General features: G+C 47.9%; 1 protein-coding gene across 4 annotated transcripts in view; it reads right to left on the bottom strand.

Annotated features, from left to right (window-relative positions):
* The window catches only part of TENM4 (teneurin transmembrane protein 4), a 744,874-nt gene that overhangs the window by 56,638 nt on the left and 668,999 nt on the right, over positions 1–19,237 (bottom strand). For all 4 annotated transcript variants that reach the window (XM_059930706.1, XM_059930709.1, XM_059930707.1 and 1 more), the window contains 4 exons: positions 16,244–16,505; positions 13,411–13,678; positions 10,520–10,663; positions 7,604–7,853 (listed from right to left, as the gene is read on the bottom strand). In XM_059930706.1, the coding sequence (XP_059786689.1) occupies positions 7,604–7,853; positions 10,520–10,663; positions 13,411–13,678; positions 16,244–16,505 (924 nt within the window). The remainder of the gene's footprint in view (positions 1–7,603; positions 7,854–10,519; positions 10,664–13,410; positions 13,679–16,243; positions 16,506–19,237) is intronic.

Raw genomic sequence — 19,237 nt, 5'->3', positions numbered from 1 at the left:
TTCTTCAGGTGTCAGCTCAAATGGTACCTTTGCTGGGAAACCTTCCCTGAGATTCATATCTGTTCATATCTGGGTTACAGGACACTTAACATAATGCTGTGGCTATTTATTTATGTGTCTGTCTCCCAAATCCTGTCAATACTTGGTGGGAAGAGACGGGGTTTTATTCTTTTCTGTATTTCCAATGTTCAGCTTGGTGCCTTCTAGCCCACAGCAGCCATTAAGTGGACGGACTCTCCATTTTTAGTTTATTTAAACAGTATTTTCAATCAAATTACTTAGCTTTTTTTTTGTACTTCTCTTTTGGGGGTGGTGGTAACAGGAGAGAGGTCCTGTTTATCTTGAAATGTCCCCTGTGACTAGCCCTATAATGCAACACAGATTTAATCTTCCCAGATGACACTGATTCTGGCTAAATAAAATGCAGTGACCTTAGATCCTACTCTGCAATGCTGGGGCAGCCTTGATCTTTCTGCTTCCTGACGACAGCTGGAGGAGGGGGTGATTACTTCATCTCTTCGCGTTATCACTCATGATAAATGGTTGCTATCCACCTTGGTAGAAAATAGGTCCTTGAGGGAGTATGGTGGGGGGCCCTGTCCACTTAGATTAGCCCCCCGAGGTTTCAGCTCATGTCCTTCTGCACTGCCCTGGAGAAGTGCCACTTAGGTGACGTTTCTCAGGTCCGTGAATTCCAGAAGAGGGTGGCATTGTCAGGATTGTCCCGTGGCCCCCTCTTTTGTGCTCAAGGACAAATTTGCGGTTGGGGGGTCAGTTAAGTGCAGGAGAGAAAGCACTAGCTTTGAACTGAGAGGATGTGGGTTCTCCCTCGGGTGAGTCACCTAAATCATCCAAGCGGTAGGTCCCTCAGGGTCAAATGATGGCATCTCTGCTCTGCTTTGCTCACAGGATTGTCATTAGGATCAAATGAAATTATCCAGCTCAACAGCCCTTTCCAGTTGGCAGAGAGCTCTTGGATAATCTTCAGCTCACTTCTTCCTCAGGCCACCTGCACCAGGAGCCTGGACCTCTCCCAGGAGCAGCACGACCAGAGCTGCCCGCTGCTGGTACGGAAGCATCTGCTGCTACCTCCAGGTGCCGATTTGTCCCAGACACTGTGCTAGCATTTTATACGCACGACCTCATTTTCGTTACAACTACCACAGAAGGCAGGTGCTTTTTATTTATTTATTTAAAAAAAACTTTCAGAAATGAGATGAGAGAGGCGAAGTGACTTGAGCAGGGCCAGAACCTGCTAAGTGGCATGGTGGATTTCCATCTCGGATCTGCTGGACATTGAAGTCTGTGTTCGTTCTACTTCCCCACACTGCTTCTCAGGGCCTAGAAAGCTCCCCTGCCTTTCTCTCTGGAGCACCTGCTCATCTCTTGGGATTTAGCTCCTGCATCACCTCATCTGGAATACCTACCATTCCTGGATTCCTGGCACCCTGCTTTGCCCTCTTTCTTTTGTTGTGGTCCCACGAGACCCTCAGCAGACTATACTTTTAGTACTTCTAGCACCTTAAGACCCTTTTCTGCTTAGTTGTCTGTCTCCTCAAGGACATCTTGGACTCCTCAAGGGCAGGGCCTGGCTTCAAGGCCCTGGTGCTTAGCACTGGGCTGGTGCAGAGTTAGTGTTCCAGAAAGGCCTGCTGAATTTATGAATCAGTGAGTGAATGATGATCCGCCTCTCTGGGATTATAGACAGGAAACATCCACCGCTAAGGGTCTTAGGGTGATGGTTCTCAATATGGCTACACATCAGGTTCACCTGGAAAGCTTTTTTAAAAAAGCCTCACCCATCACATCCGAAGGGCCTGGGCATCTGTCCCTTTAACATCACTCCAGTGATTCTGAGGCACAGCTAGATTTGGAAGCCATGGCTTTAGGAGCAGTGCTTTTCAAACTTTAATGTACCCACGAATCATGCTAAAAGGAAGACTTCAGTTCAGCAGTTCTGGGTGTGGCCTGAGAGCCTGTATTTCTAACAAGTTCTCAGAGGATGCCGATGTTGCTTATCTGTACTTGGAGGAGCAGGGCCTTACTTAGAATACTCTGCAAGCCATAAATGCATGAGACGGGAGACGGCCTACCCCTGAGACCCCACGCCTGGTTCTGTGGACAGGGGACCGCGTCTGATCTGATTCTGATCCCCAGTATCCTGAGGAGGGCTGGGCATAGAGTACGGTCCTTCTTTTCTACTTCCTTAAACATAAGCCTGGTATCTCTGGAAGCTACGTAAAATCTTAGAGGCTATAAGGTAGCAATCCTGAAGTTAATGAGCTGCAGTGAAGCCTCACTCTGCCCTCTTTGTGGACAATGTAGGGAATTTCCTAGTAGGAGCTGTGAGCCCAGAAGTCTCTTGGAACGAAAGGCAATCTATTCCCTGCTTGTGAGTGAGCATTCTCCCTCTGTCTCAGAATAAGATCCGCTTGTGCAAAGGAGCGTCCTTTGCCCATGTCATGTAGCAGCCCTGGTAGAACTTGATTCACTGGTTCTCAGAACAAGTGGGAAGAGCTTGAGCATTGGAACCACACAGACATGGTTTTCAAATACCAGCTCCACCACCCACTTGGTAGGTGACCTTGGGCAAATTACTTCATTACTCTGAGCCTCAGTTTTTTTCATCTTAGAAATGGGGATAATCACATCTATTTCAAAGGGTTACTTTGAGGACAAAATTCTATAAAGAATGTAAATCTGAGCATAGTGCCTGTTCTATTAAAAAATAAAAATGCCCAATTAATGGCAGCTGGTCACCTTACGAAAACTCCAGAACATTTATGTTACTGCACAATGGAAAAGACAAGTATGTCATACTTAATACTGTCTGTCTAACCTATTTTCCGAGGCAATTAAGGTCTCTCTCAGAGTTAACATAATCTGTGTAGCTGGGTTTGATGGAGAACTGAGTTCAAATGTACTTCTGAACAACAGGCTTCAGACATTCCTCCGTGACCCTAGGGGAGAGATCTGGGAAGAGGTGAGAATCCTTGTTCCCTGAAGGGACGCAGGGAGGAAGATACCCAAAGGACAAGGGTGGGGGTCTCTGGGCTGAGCATGTCCAGTATGGTGGGCTGAATTGAGGCTGTAAAGGTCAAAGAAAGAGACACACACCCACATGCTAAGGGCACCAGCCTGGAGCCAAATGCTATCCCTGGGAGCAGCTGGAAATGCTAATGGACGAAGAGGACAAAATTTTAGAATTTCTTTAATCTACTTCTGGCATTTACTGATGGGAACACTAAGGCTCTGAGAGAGGAAGGGATTTACCAATATCCAGGTACCAGTTAAAATCAGAGCCGGAGCCCTGGTCTTTTCCCTCCTGATTGTCTTTAGAAAACTGGAAGGCAGAAAAAAAATTCTGTTTTTCCCTTCCGCTTTGGTTCACTTTCGAAATAGGTTTTGGCACGTGAGAAAACAATGAATTGAGAGAGGGCAGGAATCCAGCCCTGAAATCATACCATGGATACATCAAAAGATTGCTAAAAGTCAGAAACAAAAGGTACCAAAACCACAACTCTCTCAATTTATAGATGATGCAGTTGGAAACCAGAAAAGCTAAGTGACCAGCCCAAGGCCGCACGAATACACAGCAAAGCTGGACAAGTGCCCTGGCTCCTAACTCTTCCTGGCTAGGTCCCCCTGTATCCCGGCTGTGTCCCAGGCAGTTACCAACACTGACTGGGGAGGTTTTAATGATAAATGCTAGGTTTTCATCCAAGATTTTCATATGAAATGTACTGTGTTTTCTATAAAACTGAACTTGAGGGCACATATCAATTCATAGTTCAGTATCATCCACACAAAGATCTTTGGAAATCTCTTTTCTATTTCAGTGTCAGGAAAAAATATTCCTCTGCTTAGAAGTGGGCATATTTTCCCATTTCTGATGATGTAAACCATGGAAACAATTATGTTTCCCTGTTTAATCTGGCTTCCAGGAAGCTCAGAGTCTTATTTGATGTGTAATCACATATATGTGTTTCCTCCTTTTTTCTCTTATTCCCAAACTCTAATTTACTTTAATACATGTGTCTTTGGTTATAAGAGGACTGAATTCCTTTTTGGGGAAAAATGGAGTCATAATCATCATCATATAATTGTTATGATGATGATAATAATAGTAATAATAATAATAAATCATTAGTGCTCCTCTCTCCAAGGGAGATTTTATTATCCTCAAGTTAGAAACTAATGATCAGACAGATGAAATAAGTTTTTCAAGGTCACACAGTTGGGGAGCTTCAGTTTTCTCATCTGTAAATTGGGTGTATCATGAATACCTACTTCACAGGGCGGTTTGGGGCTGAATTGCTATAATCCATGTAAAACACTTAACCTCCTCTCTGCTACATATTAAATGCTCTCTACATATTATTATTATTACCTTAAAAGACTATATATGATTGTTACATTAATACTATATCTAATTATATCTATATAGTTATTAATTACATTAATAACTATATAGACATGGACATAAACATGATTGGATTTCTGGGTCTGTCTGACTCTTTCTACCATCCTTATCCCAAGTAAGCACCACCCCATGTGCCACTTTGATCTGAGCCGCACGTGGATAACTGAGAGTCACCTGGGTAGCAGTGCGAGCCACATCCCCGTCTGCCATGGCTACTTCCAAGTCACCCAGATGTGTGTGAGGCTTGGGGACTCTGAGGCTTGGGGACCCTGACCATTACCCAGGAGTCAGACGAGCGCCACAATGACAGGGGATGCTGAGAGGCAGACATTCCTCTCGGTGTGTCTGACGAGGACCACTTTTGTTTGCCGCAGGGTCATTGTGAGCCTACACGACAAATCTACTCTGTGACAAAGTTCCTGTTTGGGGGTTGCTCCCTTTGGGTGGTCTGTATGGTCTGGAAATTCCCCCATTCTCTCCTTGCTGGCAGACCTTCTGGAGAAGTCCCCTAGCAACCCAGCCTCCAAAGCCAAGGCACCTGGAATGCCCACAGAAATACAAATCTGAAGCCTGTCTTCTTCCAGGATCTTTGCCTGAATCAGACGTTCTCAGGACTTCCCAACTGTGACCCTCCAAGTCACTCAACACAGTTAGGATAACGTCCTCATTCACTCTGAGGATAAGCAGACTGGGGTGTTCAAATTACTATGCCAAGGTTAAAATTTCCCCCTATTACTCAGTCTGTCATGTCCACAAACTACCAGAGTAAGTGCTGCACTTTGGTAGAGATGAAAGGAGTTCAGGCTCTCCCCACTCACCCCCACCATTATTAATGACTTTCTCTCATTGTAGCTGATGTACCCCCAATCCGATCCAATCACACAGGATTCGTTTGCCATTGAGCGATCTGAAATTGACAGGTGCAGCTTACCATACAGCATGCAACAAGGCAGGGGAGAGACAGGAAATTCTCCACCGGTTGGCTTACCTATGTCTGAAATCTTTATTTCTGACAGAAGACAGGAGAGCAGGGAATAGAAGAAAGAATGAAGTGTTAGCAGCAGGGTTAGAAGCATTATTCGCAGCCTGAAAACTTGACAGCAATGGTCCTGTACAATATTATAATAAATAAAGACTTAGCAGCTCTGACACTGATATATTTCATATTGGCTATTACTTGTCAGTGAGCTCACTTATAAGCAGCTACGTATCACAGAAGAGGCATGGTTTCACCTGCGTCAACACTGCTGACTTACGGGAAGAGGATGAGGTTGACCCAGGCTGCTTTCACCAGGGTAAGACAGAGGCTGGAACAGTCGATTCCCTCCCCTGTACAGAGAAGCACTCCCAGAGATACACACACTCAAAGCTGCATCTCTGTGTGCACACTGCCCGAGGGAGAGCTACCCAAACCTGCGTAGCCCACCACAATCCTCCTCAGAATAGAATACAGAACTGGAGATACACTCTAATTACAAGGGAGAGGGTGACACAGAGAAACAGACCTGGGAAAAAAGACTGGAAGAAAATATACCAAGATGATAGTATGTCGACAAATTTTTCTTTCCCAATTTAATTTACTCCTCCCTTCCTTACCCACTGTCTTTCACAATCTCCCCACAGCTGTGGCAGGGAGACAGAGAAAACGGGGGTCTCTTATTTAAAAGATGTGAAAATGGAGGCCCAGAGAGGGTAAGTGGTCCAGTTCTAGTTTCTCTGCCAAGGTGGGATGACCCCATAGCCCACGGCTCTTTCCATCACGGCACGGGAAAGAGAAAGATAATATGAGCAGCTGACTAAAGCAAATACACTCAAGAGTTCCCTCTTCTCTGGCAGATGTCTACACTGGTCAAACTCATAAAAGAGAGAAAAAAAGGCAGATAACATCCCATCAGCGGCCTGCTTCTCATTCAGCCTGATACCTGATTTCCTGTGAGTCTACAGAATGTGAGCTTCTGATTTTCTCATGGCCAAAGACCTTCTTCTTCCTTCGTCCCTGTGTGGGTCGGTGAGTACCAGCACCCTCATCTTGAGGGCCGTGACAGCTGTGGTCAGCCAGTGAGCCTTCCCCTCCTCTCTCGTGTGTGCTGCAGAGTGAGACTCTCAGCGGGCACTTACCTCCCGGGAATAACTAAACATGGCATTCAGCCACAGTGGTCCTCACCGGGCCATGTGACAATTCTTGGGCGAGGCAGACTGCGTGATGGCCTTCTGGGCTGGGCCTGCCAAGCTGGACCTTGGGCAGATTCCTTAAATTCCCTGAGTCTCCTTTATCTTATCTGTCAGGGCAATAGTAATACATATCTTGCAGAACTGTTATACTAGGCAAATAGAAGAGGCCTCGCAAAAAGAGAGCTTCCTTTTCCCCTGGCCGCTTTCCAGCTCAAGGGCCCATCCTGCTCACATGGACCCCAGCCCAGGAGATGGGCAGATCCCAATCCCTAAAACAGTTGTGAGGAACTTGGTACAATTTCTCCTGAAAGGGAGAGTGGGGCTCCCCCGTCTCTAGCCACAGCTTCTCTATAACCCTGGAACCCACCCTGTGACAGTGGTCTGGTTCCGAAAAGATCTGGTTTAGGGAGGCGTAGAGACATCCAACATATGAGGCCCTTCCCCGAGCTGTGAGTGTGCTGTGCTCCATCCCTCATGGTGAGAATGGGGAGAAGGAGAGGCTGACAGCTGGCTCTGCTGCACCTCTGCGTCTTAGGAGCAGCCCGTGGGCCTTATCTCAGTACGGGGCAGCTGCAGGGAACTTCTCCTAACTCCGACGCGTGTTAAGTAACAGGGCCAGGCTTGGTAACACTGGCACCAGGGCCTAGTCCGTGACACCATCCCTTGTCCTTATAAAAAGACTCAGGTGACGAATTCCAATCAGTTTGGTGCCAGGAAACAGAAAAAAGATTCAAGGGCTTCCAAGGGCTTCTCGGTTGCTGGCAGCCCTCTACATCCTCTGGATGCCAAGATAGCTCCCTGTCCCAAGGGCAGTTTGTCTTCATTGCAGTGCCCCGTGAAAAGCAGCACCTGCTTCCCCAGAGCCCCCAGCTCACAGTTTGGTCTCTGGGGAGTGACAGGTGAGGCTCTGTCCTGTCCCCTTCTCGGGCTGGTGGGTCACACCAGGTGGGCCCACAGGATGGCAAAGGGACATATTAGGAACCGTGAGGAAGGCCTCCCCTCACATACCTCAACTCCAGGATGTTGGTGACGTTCCCGGAGGGGAAGATCCTTCGGATGTAGTTGAAATCTCCCACGTAGAGGCTCCCGTCGGAGCCGCACGTGAGGGCCACGGGGGCCAGGAGCTTGTTGCCGTCAGCAAGGCCGTTGCAGCTGGGGCAGGAGATGCTTCTCCGGCGTCCGTTGCCCATGACGCTCCCGATGACAGGAGGCTGCTGAGACACAAACTGGTTCTCCCCGTTCCCTTTGTGCAAGATGCCTGGGACAAGGACAGAAGAACAGAATCACCGATGGAGCAGGAGACGGCTCTCCCCTGTGGCCGGCCACAGGGTCGCCTTGCTTTTGCAAGGAATGCCAGATCCCTGCCTACCATTTCCAGACTCATCTCCCAAGGCTGCCTCACCCCATAACGAAACCCAGGCCATCCTGGACAGGCCACACTGCTTTGCTGATTGAATTCCCATGACAAGTGTGTAAGACAGGTGCCATTATGCTCCCTGTATTAACAGGGGAGACCTGACATCACACAGATGACAGTAGAAGCGCTTCTGAGTCCAAGCTCTGAATCATTCAGCTCCGCTGCCTCTCAAATAGACTGAACACACCTCACGTGCCTAGTCTACGTCTCCATCACAGCACAGAATTCTTTATTGCACTTATCTGTTTTCTCTCTTTAGAGTGAGACCATTTCATGTGCGGAGACAATGTCTTTTCCCTTCTGTATTCCCACGGCCTAGCACAGACCTGACACAGAGTAGATACCAGTAAATGTTCATAGAAATACACAAGTGAAACTCCCAGACTCTTCTCACTGAGGTGGAGTCAAGAGACTGGGGTTTTTACCTGATTTTGATACTAATGGGCTGATCCCAGAGCTTGCATGGGTCTCTTCAGTGCTTTAACTGCCCTTGGGCCTCAGTCTCCCCACCAGCAAAATGAAGGGATTGACCTCAATGGCGTGCAAACTGCATCCCATATCTATACTGTCTCTTCTCAGGCCCAGCTCATCCTTTAACTCCTGTACTGTTGTTACAGCCTCCTAACTGGACTCTCTGCCTCCGGCCTCACCCCTTCCATACTGAAGCTTTGAGTGAGTTTTGGTTTTTATGGCCACAAGAATCTTCTCCCAGGCTGTCATCTGTTAGCTTTGCCCTTTATTGAACAGACATCTTTCATTTTTACGTAGTCTAATCAACCATTCTTCAATTCTAATGTTCCTGCTTTTTTTTAGGGTTTTAGGGAATCCTTCTCTGAGATCATAAATATACTCTCCTGTATTTTCTTCTATTCACTTTAAAGATCTTTCAAATTTAGCTCTTTAATCAAACTTTTAAATTTATTTTGTGTACAGTGTGAACTTAATTTTTTCCTCCACACATTGAGCCCATTTCCCCCAATACCAATTTCTAAAACACCTATCCATCCTCCGCTGACACGTGATGCTACCTCTACCATATACCATGTATACATGGTGCGTGGCAGGAACTTGTATCCTACCCACCCTGCCCTTCTTCTGTAGTTATAGAACTGTGCTGTTTAGCTGGACGTGTGACTGTCTGGAACTGACTACAATCCCCAGCTCCCTCTGCAGCTACACTTGGCAGGTAACTGGTTAAAGGTGTGGAAGTGGTGTGGGCAGCTGCTGAGAGGTGTCCCTACAATGGAAGGGGCTTGCTCTCAGTCCTCTTCCTCCCTCCTGCTGGCTGGAAAGTAGATGTGAAGGCTGGAGCTGAAGCAGTCACCTTGGACCATGACCTTGGGGATGGAGGCCTGAGTAGAACAACCCTGCAGAGGTCTAAACCAGCCTTGGATCACCTACCTCCAGACTTTCAGGTGAGTGAGAAACAAACTTTTAACTTGTTTGCAATTCTGTTATTTTGGCTTTTCTGACACTCATGGCCAAACGTAGTCCTAATGACTACTCACAGGTCAGTTTCTGGGTGCCTTGTTCTATCCCATGGAATCTATTTCTCTGTTCCTGTAACAGCACCACACAGTTTTAAGTGTTACAGTTTTCCTAAGATATTTTAACATCTGGCAAGTGCCTCTTTTTTTGTTCTTATTTTAAAGACTGCCTTATCTATTTACAAATCTTTATTTTATTATAAACTTTAGAAGTAGTTTTTCAATTCCCACACCCCCCCAAACATCAAAGCAGTGGCTTTGATAAGCATTCTTGCATCTACAGATTAGGCAGGAGAGATCTGACATCATTACCATGTTTACCTGTCCCATCCTGGGACACAGTCAGAGGGGGCTATCTAAACTACAGATCCGACTGTGTCACTTGCATGCGTTAAACCTTTCAGAGGCTTGCGATCTGCCTCTGGATGGAGTTGGAAATTCTAATCTTCTTACCTGGGGCTCCAGCTGCTCAAGCCCCCGGCTCTGGCTTTTGCTATTCCCTTCATTTCACCCTTTGCTCAAACCACAATGAACATTCTCTCCAATTACTCTTCTTTCAAGCTTCAGTGCTTTGGCACATGCTGTGCTCTCTGCCTACAAAGTTCTCCCTCCTTGACATACAGGGCTAATCCTATAGACCCTTTGAGACTCAGCTCAGAAGTTCTCTCCCAAGAGACACCCTGCTGAACCAAGAAGCTGAGTCAGGTGCTCCTCTTCTACAGCCCCAGAGTGTCCCCAGCTCCCCTCTGTGACGGCACTGTCCCTGGCACAGCGTGGAAACTGCCTGGGAAGTGTTTGTCTCACCCAGAGTGTAAACCCTTGAAGCCCTTCACTTCTGCATCCCCACTGCCTAGCAGTGACAAGGTAGCCAAGGAATATCTGTATTAACGCTTCTGACTGACTGATCACATATAAGACTATGTAATTTGAAGTGTGTGTTTTCTGCCTCACAGGGAACAAAGCATATGAGAAAAGGGTCACACCGCGGCCTGGTTCCTGGAATTGTACTAATCCACTCACCACTTTGGATGTTGAGGGCATGATGTTTGTCCAGGCTCCATCCTCCCAGCTTGGAAGCATCGATTTCATAGCCCTGTAGCACTGCTGTTCTTTTTTCCCACAGGATCAGATCTGGGCAGGATTCATACTCATAACCCACAGAAACTGTAGAAAACAAAAGGCACAAAATGCACAGGTGAGCAAAGCCTCTTCTTTGGCTTTAGATCTGCATGCAAGGCCCCTGCTTGTCTTTGGTAGAAAAGGAAGAAGGATCAAATTCCTAAGTGGCAACCAGACCTATGTGCCACTAACACTGGGAGGCTGAGCCTGAACATACTTTTTTGGAGAGCAATCGTACATCATTAGGAAACATTAAACAAATGTTCTAAATACTTTATGAAGGATCCAGGTGAAGGACCCAGGTGAATCGATTCCAGGGAAATAATCTTTAGTATGGAAAATACTTTAGGCACTAAAGCCTTCACTGCAGCATTATTTATAATAGTGGAAAGTTGGAAGTAACCTAAAGGTCCAAAGGGGGGTGAGAGGTTGAGCAAACCAAGTGTATCCACCTGAGGAATATTATGCAGCCACTGGAAATTATGGTTATGAAGACCACAGGGTGACGGGGAAAAGTGCTTACGGGGTAATGCTGAGTTGAAAGGACTGGTTATATACGGTATTAAATCTCTGTTAAAAAAAAACTATACATGAAAAAAGAAAATAAAGTTTAATGTTAACAAGTAGTTGTATTTGTTTATAGAAATATGTTTGACTTTATTTCTATTTTTGGGTCCACTTACCACATTTTAATTAATGAACATGGTAATACTTTAATAAAGAAAAAAATCAAAAATCATTTGTAATGAACACATGGAAAAGGAGCTCAGTTAGGGAACTCTGAAAGCTAGAAGGTGCTTTGAGGTCTCAAAACTTGAAAATCCCTGGTTTTGCTTTTGTTTCACAAATCCAGGCCTCCTGGGTCACTGGGAGGCAGGCTAACCAGGCTCCCTGAGTCTGGGTTTGTGAAAAATCCCAGTAACTGCCCTATGGAAAGGAACTGGCAGAGACAAGAATGCCGTTTCTTCCAAGTATCTTTCTGTGCAGATGCTATTTTCCACTGGGCAATGCTCTATCACATGATCAAGACAGGAATTAACAATTGGGCAGCCCCTTAAAGTTTCCTTTAGGTGCCCTCAGAGATTGCTGGCCCGCTATGGCAGGAGCGAATGCACTGGAAGATGTCCCTGTGACCTCTTCCCTATGACCTTGAGTCCCTTAAGCAGCCACTCTGCCTCCTACTGGTCCCCTGTCATCTCAGGAAAGCAAACCTCAGCCCTTGACGTCTCTGTGCTGAGACCTTAACTGGCTGGTGGGCACTAAATGTGCTCATTTCATCTAAAGAGGTAGTAAGACTTCATTGATTTTGAAGAGACCATAGAAGTAGTTTGGTTTACAGAAGGGATCGTAAACAGTGACAGATGGCATCTTTGCTCCCAGTGTGCCCTATGGGGTAGGGCAGGATGCAAAACTACAGGGGAGATCTGGGGTAAATCCAGCTCGGTTCCTTCCTTTGTGGCCTTGGGAAGTCACCTCACCTCTCTGGTCCTCAGCTTCCTCATGCAGGATATGAGGACAATTTCTGACTCACAGGGTGGTTGTAAGGATTAACCGAGATACCAATGTACAGGGAGGACATCACCCAGAGCAGATGCTCAACAGACACTCTCTTATTGCCTGCCTTCCCTCCCTCCCTCCCTCTTTCTCTCTTTCTCTCTTTCTTTCATTACTTCTCATCTGCTTCCTCACTCTGCCTTTGTCGAATCTAGAAAGGGAATGAAACTGGAGTGAGGTTCAAGTTGAGAGGGATTTCCTGGGCTGTTACTCTAAGTGCTTGGAGGACTAGCCCTGCAGGGCTTAGGACTTCTAACAAGCCAGCTCTGAACCCTTCGTTGGAGCCTTGCTGTCACCCGGGAGCTGAGATGAGCACAGCCAGCCCTGGAAGCCCGAGGTCCGAGTGGGGCTGGGACGCCAGGTGAGGCTGTAGTCACCCTCTGCTTCATCTTAGAGAAAAACAGCAATAACATCAACAAAGGGACTCTCTGATTGGCAAGGAGGTAAAGAGGCCAAAAAGCCTTTCTGGTGAGGGAAGAATCTTAGCTCCTGCACCTCAATAAGACTGAAGAAACCCAGAAGCTCCAGACTCCCATATTTTTAATGGGTAAGTTCAGGCCCAACGGCTGGCGGGGGTGGGCAGGGCTGGGGCAATGTCCACGTGGCTCTACCTCTGCGGCACCAGCCTCTTTCAGCCCGTCACATACCACCACAGAGCTCTTCAAGGGCCTTTTTGGTTTTGTAACCCTCTTTTTTAATGGTCAAGTTTTCCATATGCAGGTCTTTGCGTACTTTCTTTTAGGTCATGGATGGTCACTGAAAGGTCCTGACGGCCAACTAGACCTTAGGTATTTCTAAGAAAGAGAAAGGGAGGGGGCTTCCCTGGTGGCGCAGTGGTTGAGAATCTGCCTGCCAATGCAGGGGACACGGGTTCGAGCCCTGGTCTGGGAAGATCCCACATGCCACGGAGCAACTAGGCCTGTGAGCCACAATTACTGAGCCTGCGTGTCTGGAGCCTGTGCTCCGCAACAAGAGAGACCACGATAGTGAGAGGCCCGCGCACCGCGATTAAGAGTGGCCCCCGCTCGCCGCAACTGGAGAAAGCCCTCGCACAGAAACGAAGACCCAACACAGCCAAAAATAAATAAATAAATAAATAAATTAAAAAAAAAAAAAAAAAAAAAAGAAAGAAAGAAAGGGAGGAAGAAGAAACAAGGGAGGTGGAAAAAGAGCCCCGTCCCCCCAGGTCGTATTGTCTCTCTGAGGATGGCATTGAGGCCTGCGGCTGGGAGGCTTACCGAAGGCTTCCGAGAGCCCAAACACCTTCTGGTTGTAGACGTCTGTCTTGTCCCAGATGAAATAATAGGACAAGTCTGGGGCTGCAGCAAACCACTTCCTGAAGAGGCGGCCCTCAACCGCCACCATGAGGTGGACCTTCATGAGGTTGAAGGGGATGGTGGGGTGGGTGAGGCTGATCCTCAGGACAGATTTGTAGCCGGGGGTACGGCTGCTCAGGTAGCTCAGCCTCATCTTGCAGCCAGAGATGGCGATTTCCTCCTGCAAAGCCTAGAGAGACAGATCACAGCAGGTGACGGTCACAGAATCACTGGTGGAGGGAAGGTGGCCACAGCCCCACATACCCTGGGTGTTCAAGAGGCAGAGGAGGATGCAAAGAAGGAGGAGGAGAGAAAGGGAGAGGAGGAGCAGGAACTAGGAGAGTGGGAAGAAGGGAGAGGAGGAAGCGGAGTGTGAAGGGGAGGGGGGGGAAGGAAGAGAAGGGAGGAAGGGGCGTGGGAGGAAAATGAGAGCCAGAAGGCCTGGTTTCCGGGGCAGCTCTTACTCGGTACATCCCTGCCTCCATAAGCCTCGGGTTCCTCCTTTCAGCAGGGATGACGATGATCATCTCATTGCATTAATGAGAGGATAACACGTGTAAAGTATTTATCATACTGTCACCTTTCATTCACTAGCTGTGTCATCCCAGAAAACTCATGGAACCTCTGAATCTCTGTTTCCTCACTGGATTAGTCTGAGGACTGGGTAAGATCACATACATAAAGTGCCCAGCACATAACGGACACTCAGTAAATGTTACTAATGATGACGGTGCTGCTGGTGCTGGAAGCAGGGGGCACTGGGAAGTTCCCTCCGACCGATGTGAACAGGTGGCTCAGAGAGAAGGCCTGCTTCTCTCTCAAAACTTTCCTAAAGGAAGATCTGTTACAAGTGGCTTTCCTCTTCAGGAAGGTAAACAGAGGCTAGAGATGTGGACCGAACCATTATGCAGGGTTGGGAACACAGGCTGCCAAGGACCTGCAGCTAAGGCCCACAGCTCATCAGTAGAAAAGAGGACAGATGGGCTGCACGGAGTCTGCGTGCTCCAAGGCTGTGCCAGAGGGGCAGAGTGGTGGGAAAGGCAGTGCTTTACCTACTGGTGCAATGGGCTCAGCTCCAAGATGGGAAGTTGAAATTAATGCCAAGATGCCCAGGCACATGGCAAAAGTGGAGAACTTTTATTGGCTTGATGTTCTGGGCTCTGTTTCAAGAAGGGGACGTTAAATCAATTGAGGCTAACGTATCCACTAAAAGGACAATGATTATTTTACCCTCGTGGTCACAGGGGAACTGGGGCTTCACAAAGAAAGCCTCTTCCTCTCAGTCCATGTCATAGATGGGTGTGAACTCCCACCCCAACCCATTCTCCTGAACACACGACATTTTCGGGATTGGGCCTACCCCAAAGTAATCTTCCTAAACTTCAGCTCACAAGTTCTAGGCAAAGCCGGGCTTGAGTGCCATCCAGATGCTGTCATAAATATTTAGTCTGCTTAACACACGCTTCAAAACGTACATCTCCCTGTACTTGCAAAGGCTAGCCAATGACAGGACTGGGAAAACCCAAGAGTTTGTTTTCATGTATTTCGTGAATCTGATAATAAGCAAGGTTTGTGACCCAGCTGGGCTCGTAGACACCCAGCCCAGGGAGCAGTGTAAAGAGAGGGGGACCTTTCACCTCATTTGTTTCAAAGTCCCCGCTCCTGGGAAGATGTCTGGCTGGAGCTGAACCAGTGCTGAGTAACAAATCACCCCTCCCCAGCAAGTTCTGTCTCCACCGACGAGCATTCCATGAGAAAGGTCAGCCTGGTGGTGGAGACAGGGGACAAGCGCTGAACGTCTGCAAAGGAGTGAGGTTTCAGCCTGTGGGTGCAACGAGAATTCCGAAATGGTTGTGTTTCCGTCTTGAGGGCTGGCGTCTGGAGCCGCTCAACAGGGCGCAGCGGAGAGATGTGCCTGCTTAGCCCAGCAAGAAATACACACACAAACGTGTCTGAACACCCCGCTCCGCCAGCACCGGAGATCATTAACCTGCACGTTGCCAGAGCTCTCATGAGGCCGGCGGGACGGTGGGGCTTCTCCGCCAGTTTCTGCACTGCCGTCCCTCCTCCTCCCCAGGCTTCATTTCTGCCATTAGAAATTGGGCCGGGATGGCAGAAGAAATTCAAGTCCACACAGCTTTGTTAGGCAAAGAATCCGTCTTGGTTTCTATCAGATTAAAATGCATTTTTCCAAATTACTTCCTTTTAATGATAATGAAGTAAAGCACTTGCATGTACAGATTTGATCCACAGCACTCATTAACTGGCATGAAGGCAGTGTGTGTAAAATTATCTCAATAGTAATAATGGTTAAAATTCACTGAGCACTTAGTAGGTGCCAGATATCGTGCCAAGTATCTCATACACATTTTCTCATTTAATCTTTAGTACGACGCAAACATTTGGGACCCTCTGCCTCACTCCTCTTGGTGGAAACTATCATCGCTAGTTTTAACAGAAATAAGGAGGGGCGGGGGAGACACTGGAGGTTGGGGAAAGGGGACGTGGAAGTGAACTGGTGGCAGAGTGGAGAGGGGGTGGGAATTTATTATATGCTGGAGGGTGCCAGGCACTTTACAGGGCTCATGTGTATTAAGTGTGTAAGGGGGTGGCCATCACAGGCTCACAGCACTGGGGGGCTGGGGTCTGGATGGTGCGCTGATGGGCTCTCTCTTTCCCCTGTCTCTGAGATCCTCCTCCACCTCCCAAATGAAATAAAGGCATGGAGAAATGCAGTTAAGAAAGCTGGGTATACCTGAATTTCTGGAACGATGGGGCCTTTCTCTGCACAGGAGCTGGCGAAGGACGTCAGTGGGGAAGGAGACAGGACAGGGTTGGGGCGGGCGAAGTTGCTCAGGTCACAGCTGGGAATCTCATTCTCCTCGTGCCGCATGATGATGGTTTCCATGACAAAGAAGCGATCCCAAGGCAGCCAGAGGGTGTGCTCCTGTGTGATGAAGGGGGCCCGCTCGAACCGCAGGATGATGGAGATGCCGCCATTTGTGACCAAGTCAAAGCTGTTTGGGAGGGGAGGGTGAGAAGGAGAGGAGAGGGAGGGGCAGGAGAGGAAGGACGCAGGAGATGAGGAGGAGGAGGAGGAACAGAGGAAGGAGGAGAAAGAGAGGCAGAGAAAGGAGAAAAAATTACACCAAAGGATCTGAGCACTTGTTGAGGGAGACTGTAAAACCTGAAAGACTTGACCGCGGTCACAAACAGTGACAGTGATTCCAGAAAGCATTATTGTTTTGAAAGTGATTCACCGTAGAGAATTTGCCGAAACCAAACAACAACCTGCTTTGGGGAGCCATTTGCTGGGACATGGGACCTCTGATGAGCCTCTGCTCGGGTGCTCCTGGCACTTAGGGCCTCTTAGAGCTGAAGCCCAGTGAAAATTCATCAGAATAAAGCAGAACAAACCCTGCCCTGGTGTTAGAACTCTAAGCCTAGTCCTGGCTCTGCCGTGGGCTACTGTGTGACCTTGGGTAAGTCATTTAGCCCATCTGATTCTCAAGTTTCTCATCTGTAAAAGGCAAAGGTTCAAATAAATTATTCTGAAGTCATTAAGATTCTATGACTCTACAGCAATTTTATCTCTGATTATGATACTCAACCAGGCCTTTGGAGTTACAAAATAGCAAGGTAGTTTAGAGAAGGCCACAATTACAATAACCGTAACTTAGAAGTGAAAGAGGAACCAGAAGACTGAGTCCCAACCTCCTCGTTGAGATGAGATCTCCGTGGCTGTGTCCCTGAGAGCTGGTCACCCAGCCTTTCTTCATTGCCCTTTGGGGATGGCCAGAAACTTGCTGGCAGGTCTGTTTTGGGTTCTGGCATCTTAACTCCCATCACCTGCAGACAAACCTGGCAGGGCACTTGCCCATCCAAGCCTTAGCATGGACCTTTTTTTTTTGAAAATCCAAGGAAACTGAGTTCCCACTTGTACACTCCATGTTTCTGACACTGAGCGTCTGATCTGAGGGTTCAGCAGCTAGGTGGTCAGAGGCCAGATGAGCTCACTTTATAGAAGACGGGAAAGGAGGCCCAGGTGTAAGCCCAGGTATGTCACTAGTCCTGCAGGCTGGGTCTGCTTTGCCAGCTAGAGTGTGTGGTTGCTACTTAAGACCCCATGTTCGATGTGCAACAAGATTAATTCAGACCAGAGTTTTGTGTCCTTCCCCCACCCCATCAAAACAAAGTTTAAAATCAAGTAACAGTTGAACCACTAGGTCATCTGACCTAGTCCCCTCTCTGAATCTGATGCTTTAGTTCCTTCTACAGAACCACTATCAAGGGGCTATTTGGTTCCTGTTTGCACATTTCCAGTGATGAGGAGCTTGCTATGTCCGCAGGTGCACTGTCCCATCTTTGGTTAGTTGACTGTTAGCAGACTTTTTTGGGGGGGCGGGAATTGAGCCTGGGTCCCTCTCCTAATAGCTCCTTAGCCACTGGGACATGTTCTACCTGCTGGGGTGACTTCAAACTAGTCTTCCTCTGCCTTTGACAGTCCTTTAGGACTTGCAAACAGTGATCCTGCCCACCTGCCACCTCCTGGTGATGTCTCTTTGGACAAAGTCCTTTAGCTATTACTTTTAGGATGCATTTTCAAGGCCTGTCCTCATCTTGCGTTTTTGGATGGAGGGCTTCTGCTAACTCCTTACCCACTCAGAATTCCAGTGCCCTCCCCCGGGATCCCACTGCACCATGTGCACTTCTCCTAACAGCCCATATCACATTGCACTGGAATCCTACATTCACTCTCAGGCCTGGGGACACTGATTCCTCTCAGCCTTTCCAGAACTTAGCCCAGTGCTTGATGGTTATAGTTTATAGAATGAACTCATGAGTGATGTTGTCAATTTCTTCTGCATTGACTGTATATTAAACACCCTAAGTTCTTTCTTCCTCTGGCTATTACCGTAAGTCAACCTGACATTTACCTGTGCAGTTGGTCTTAGAGACCCCACTGCAGGACCTCACCTTCATCTCTGATGAACACACCTGGTGGGACTGGCCTCATTGCTCCAGCGTGCTCCTCCCTCCTCTAGAAGCTGCAGGGATTTTGCACTGAACTAGTGTCAAATCTTGCTCGTGGTAGATGGCGCCCTCCGATCTGGGTCCCCAAGCTCCAAAGCCTGACTCGTCTGTCCTTTGCAGATGCTTTTCATCTGTTTTGCCTGCTCTTCACTTGGCCCCTTCTAGGCCCACATAACCTTCAAGTAGAGGAAGTTGGGTACCATCATTCTTCAATACATAATAATAGAGAAACACCAGGGAAGGTGTTTATTTTCAACTAAGAGTTCAGGTTTTGGCTTTCCAGGAGAATATCCAGGGTTTGGGGAAAATACCCAGGGAACAGAACTGAACAGCATCTGTACTTGGACAGAACACTTAACTGTCAAACAGAAGTTTGGCCTGACTTACAAGCTCCCTTCGTGAGAGGATGAGCGTGGGGAGGGAGTGAAGACAAACATGAAAAGACATATTCTCAAGGCCGTGAGCCAGTTGGGGGCAGCTGGCCTAGCCAACAGCAGGGTGTGATTGGCTCTAGCCAAGAGCCAGGCCTGCTCATCTGGAGGGAAACCTTGCTGTGGACATGGGCGTGACACTGACCTCAAAGGGAAGGCCTGCTTCTCAGATGAAGCCCCAACAGTGAGGGCCAGTCCAAGCACTGCCACTTAGTCCACAGGTGAGTTCCGTCACCTGTCTGAGCCTCAATCTCCTCACGTGAGATGAAGGTGACGATCATCAT

This window comes from Balaenoptera ricei, chromosome 8, assembly GCF_028023285.1.
Source record: "Balaenoptera ricei isolate mBalRic1 chromosome 8, mBalRic1.hap2, whole genome shotgun sequence".
NCBI lineage: Eukaryota > Metazoa > Chordata > Mammalia > Artiodactyla > Balaenopteridae > Balaenoptera > Balaenoptera ricei.
The sequence above is the reverse complement of the archived record's forward strand: the minus strand, read 5'-3'. Positions and strand labels throughout refer to the sequence as shown.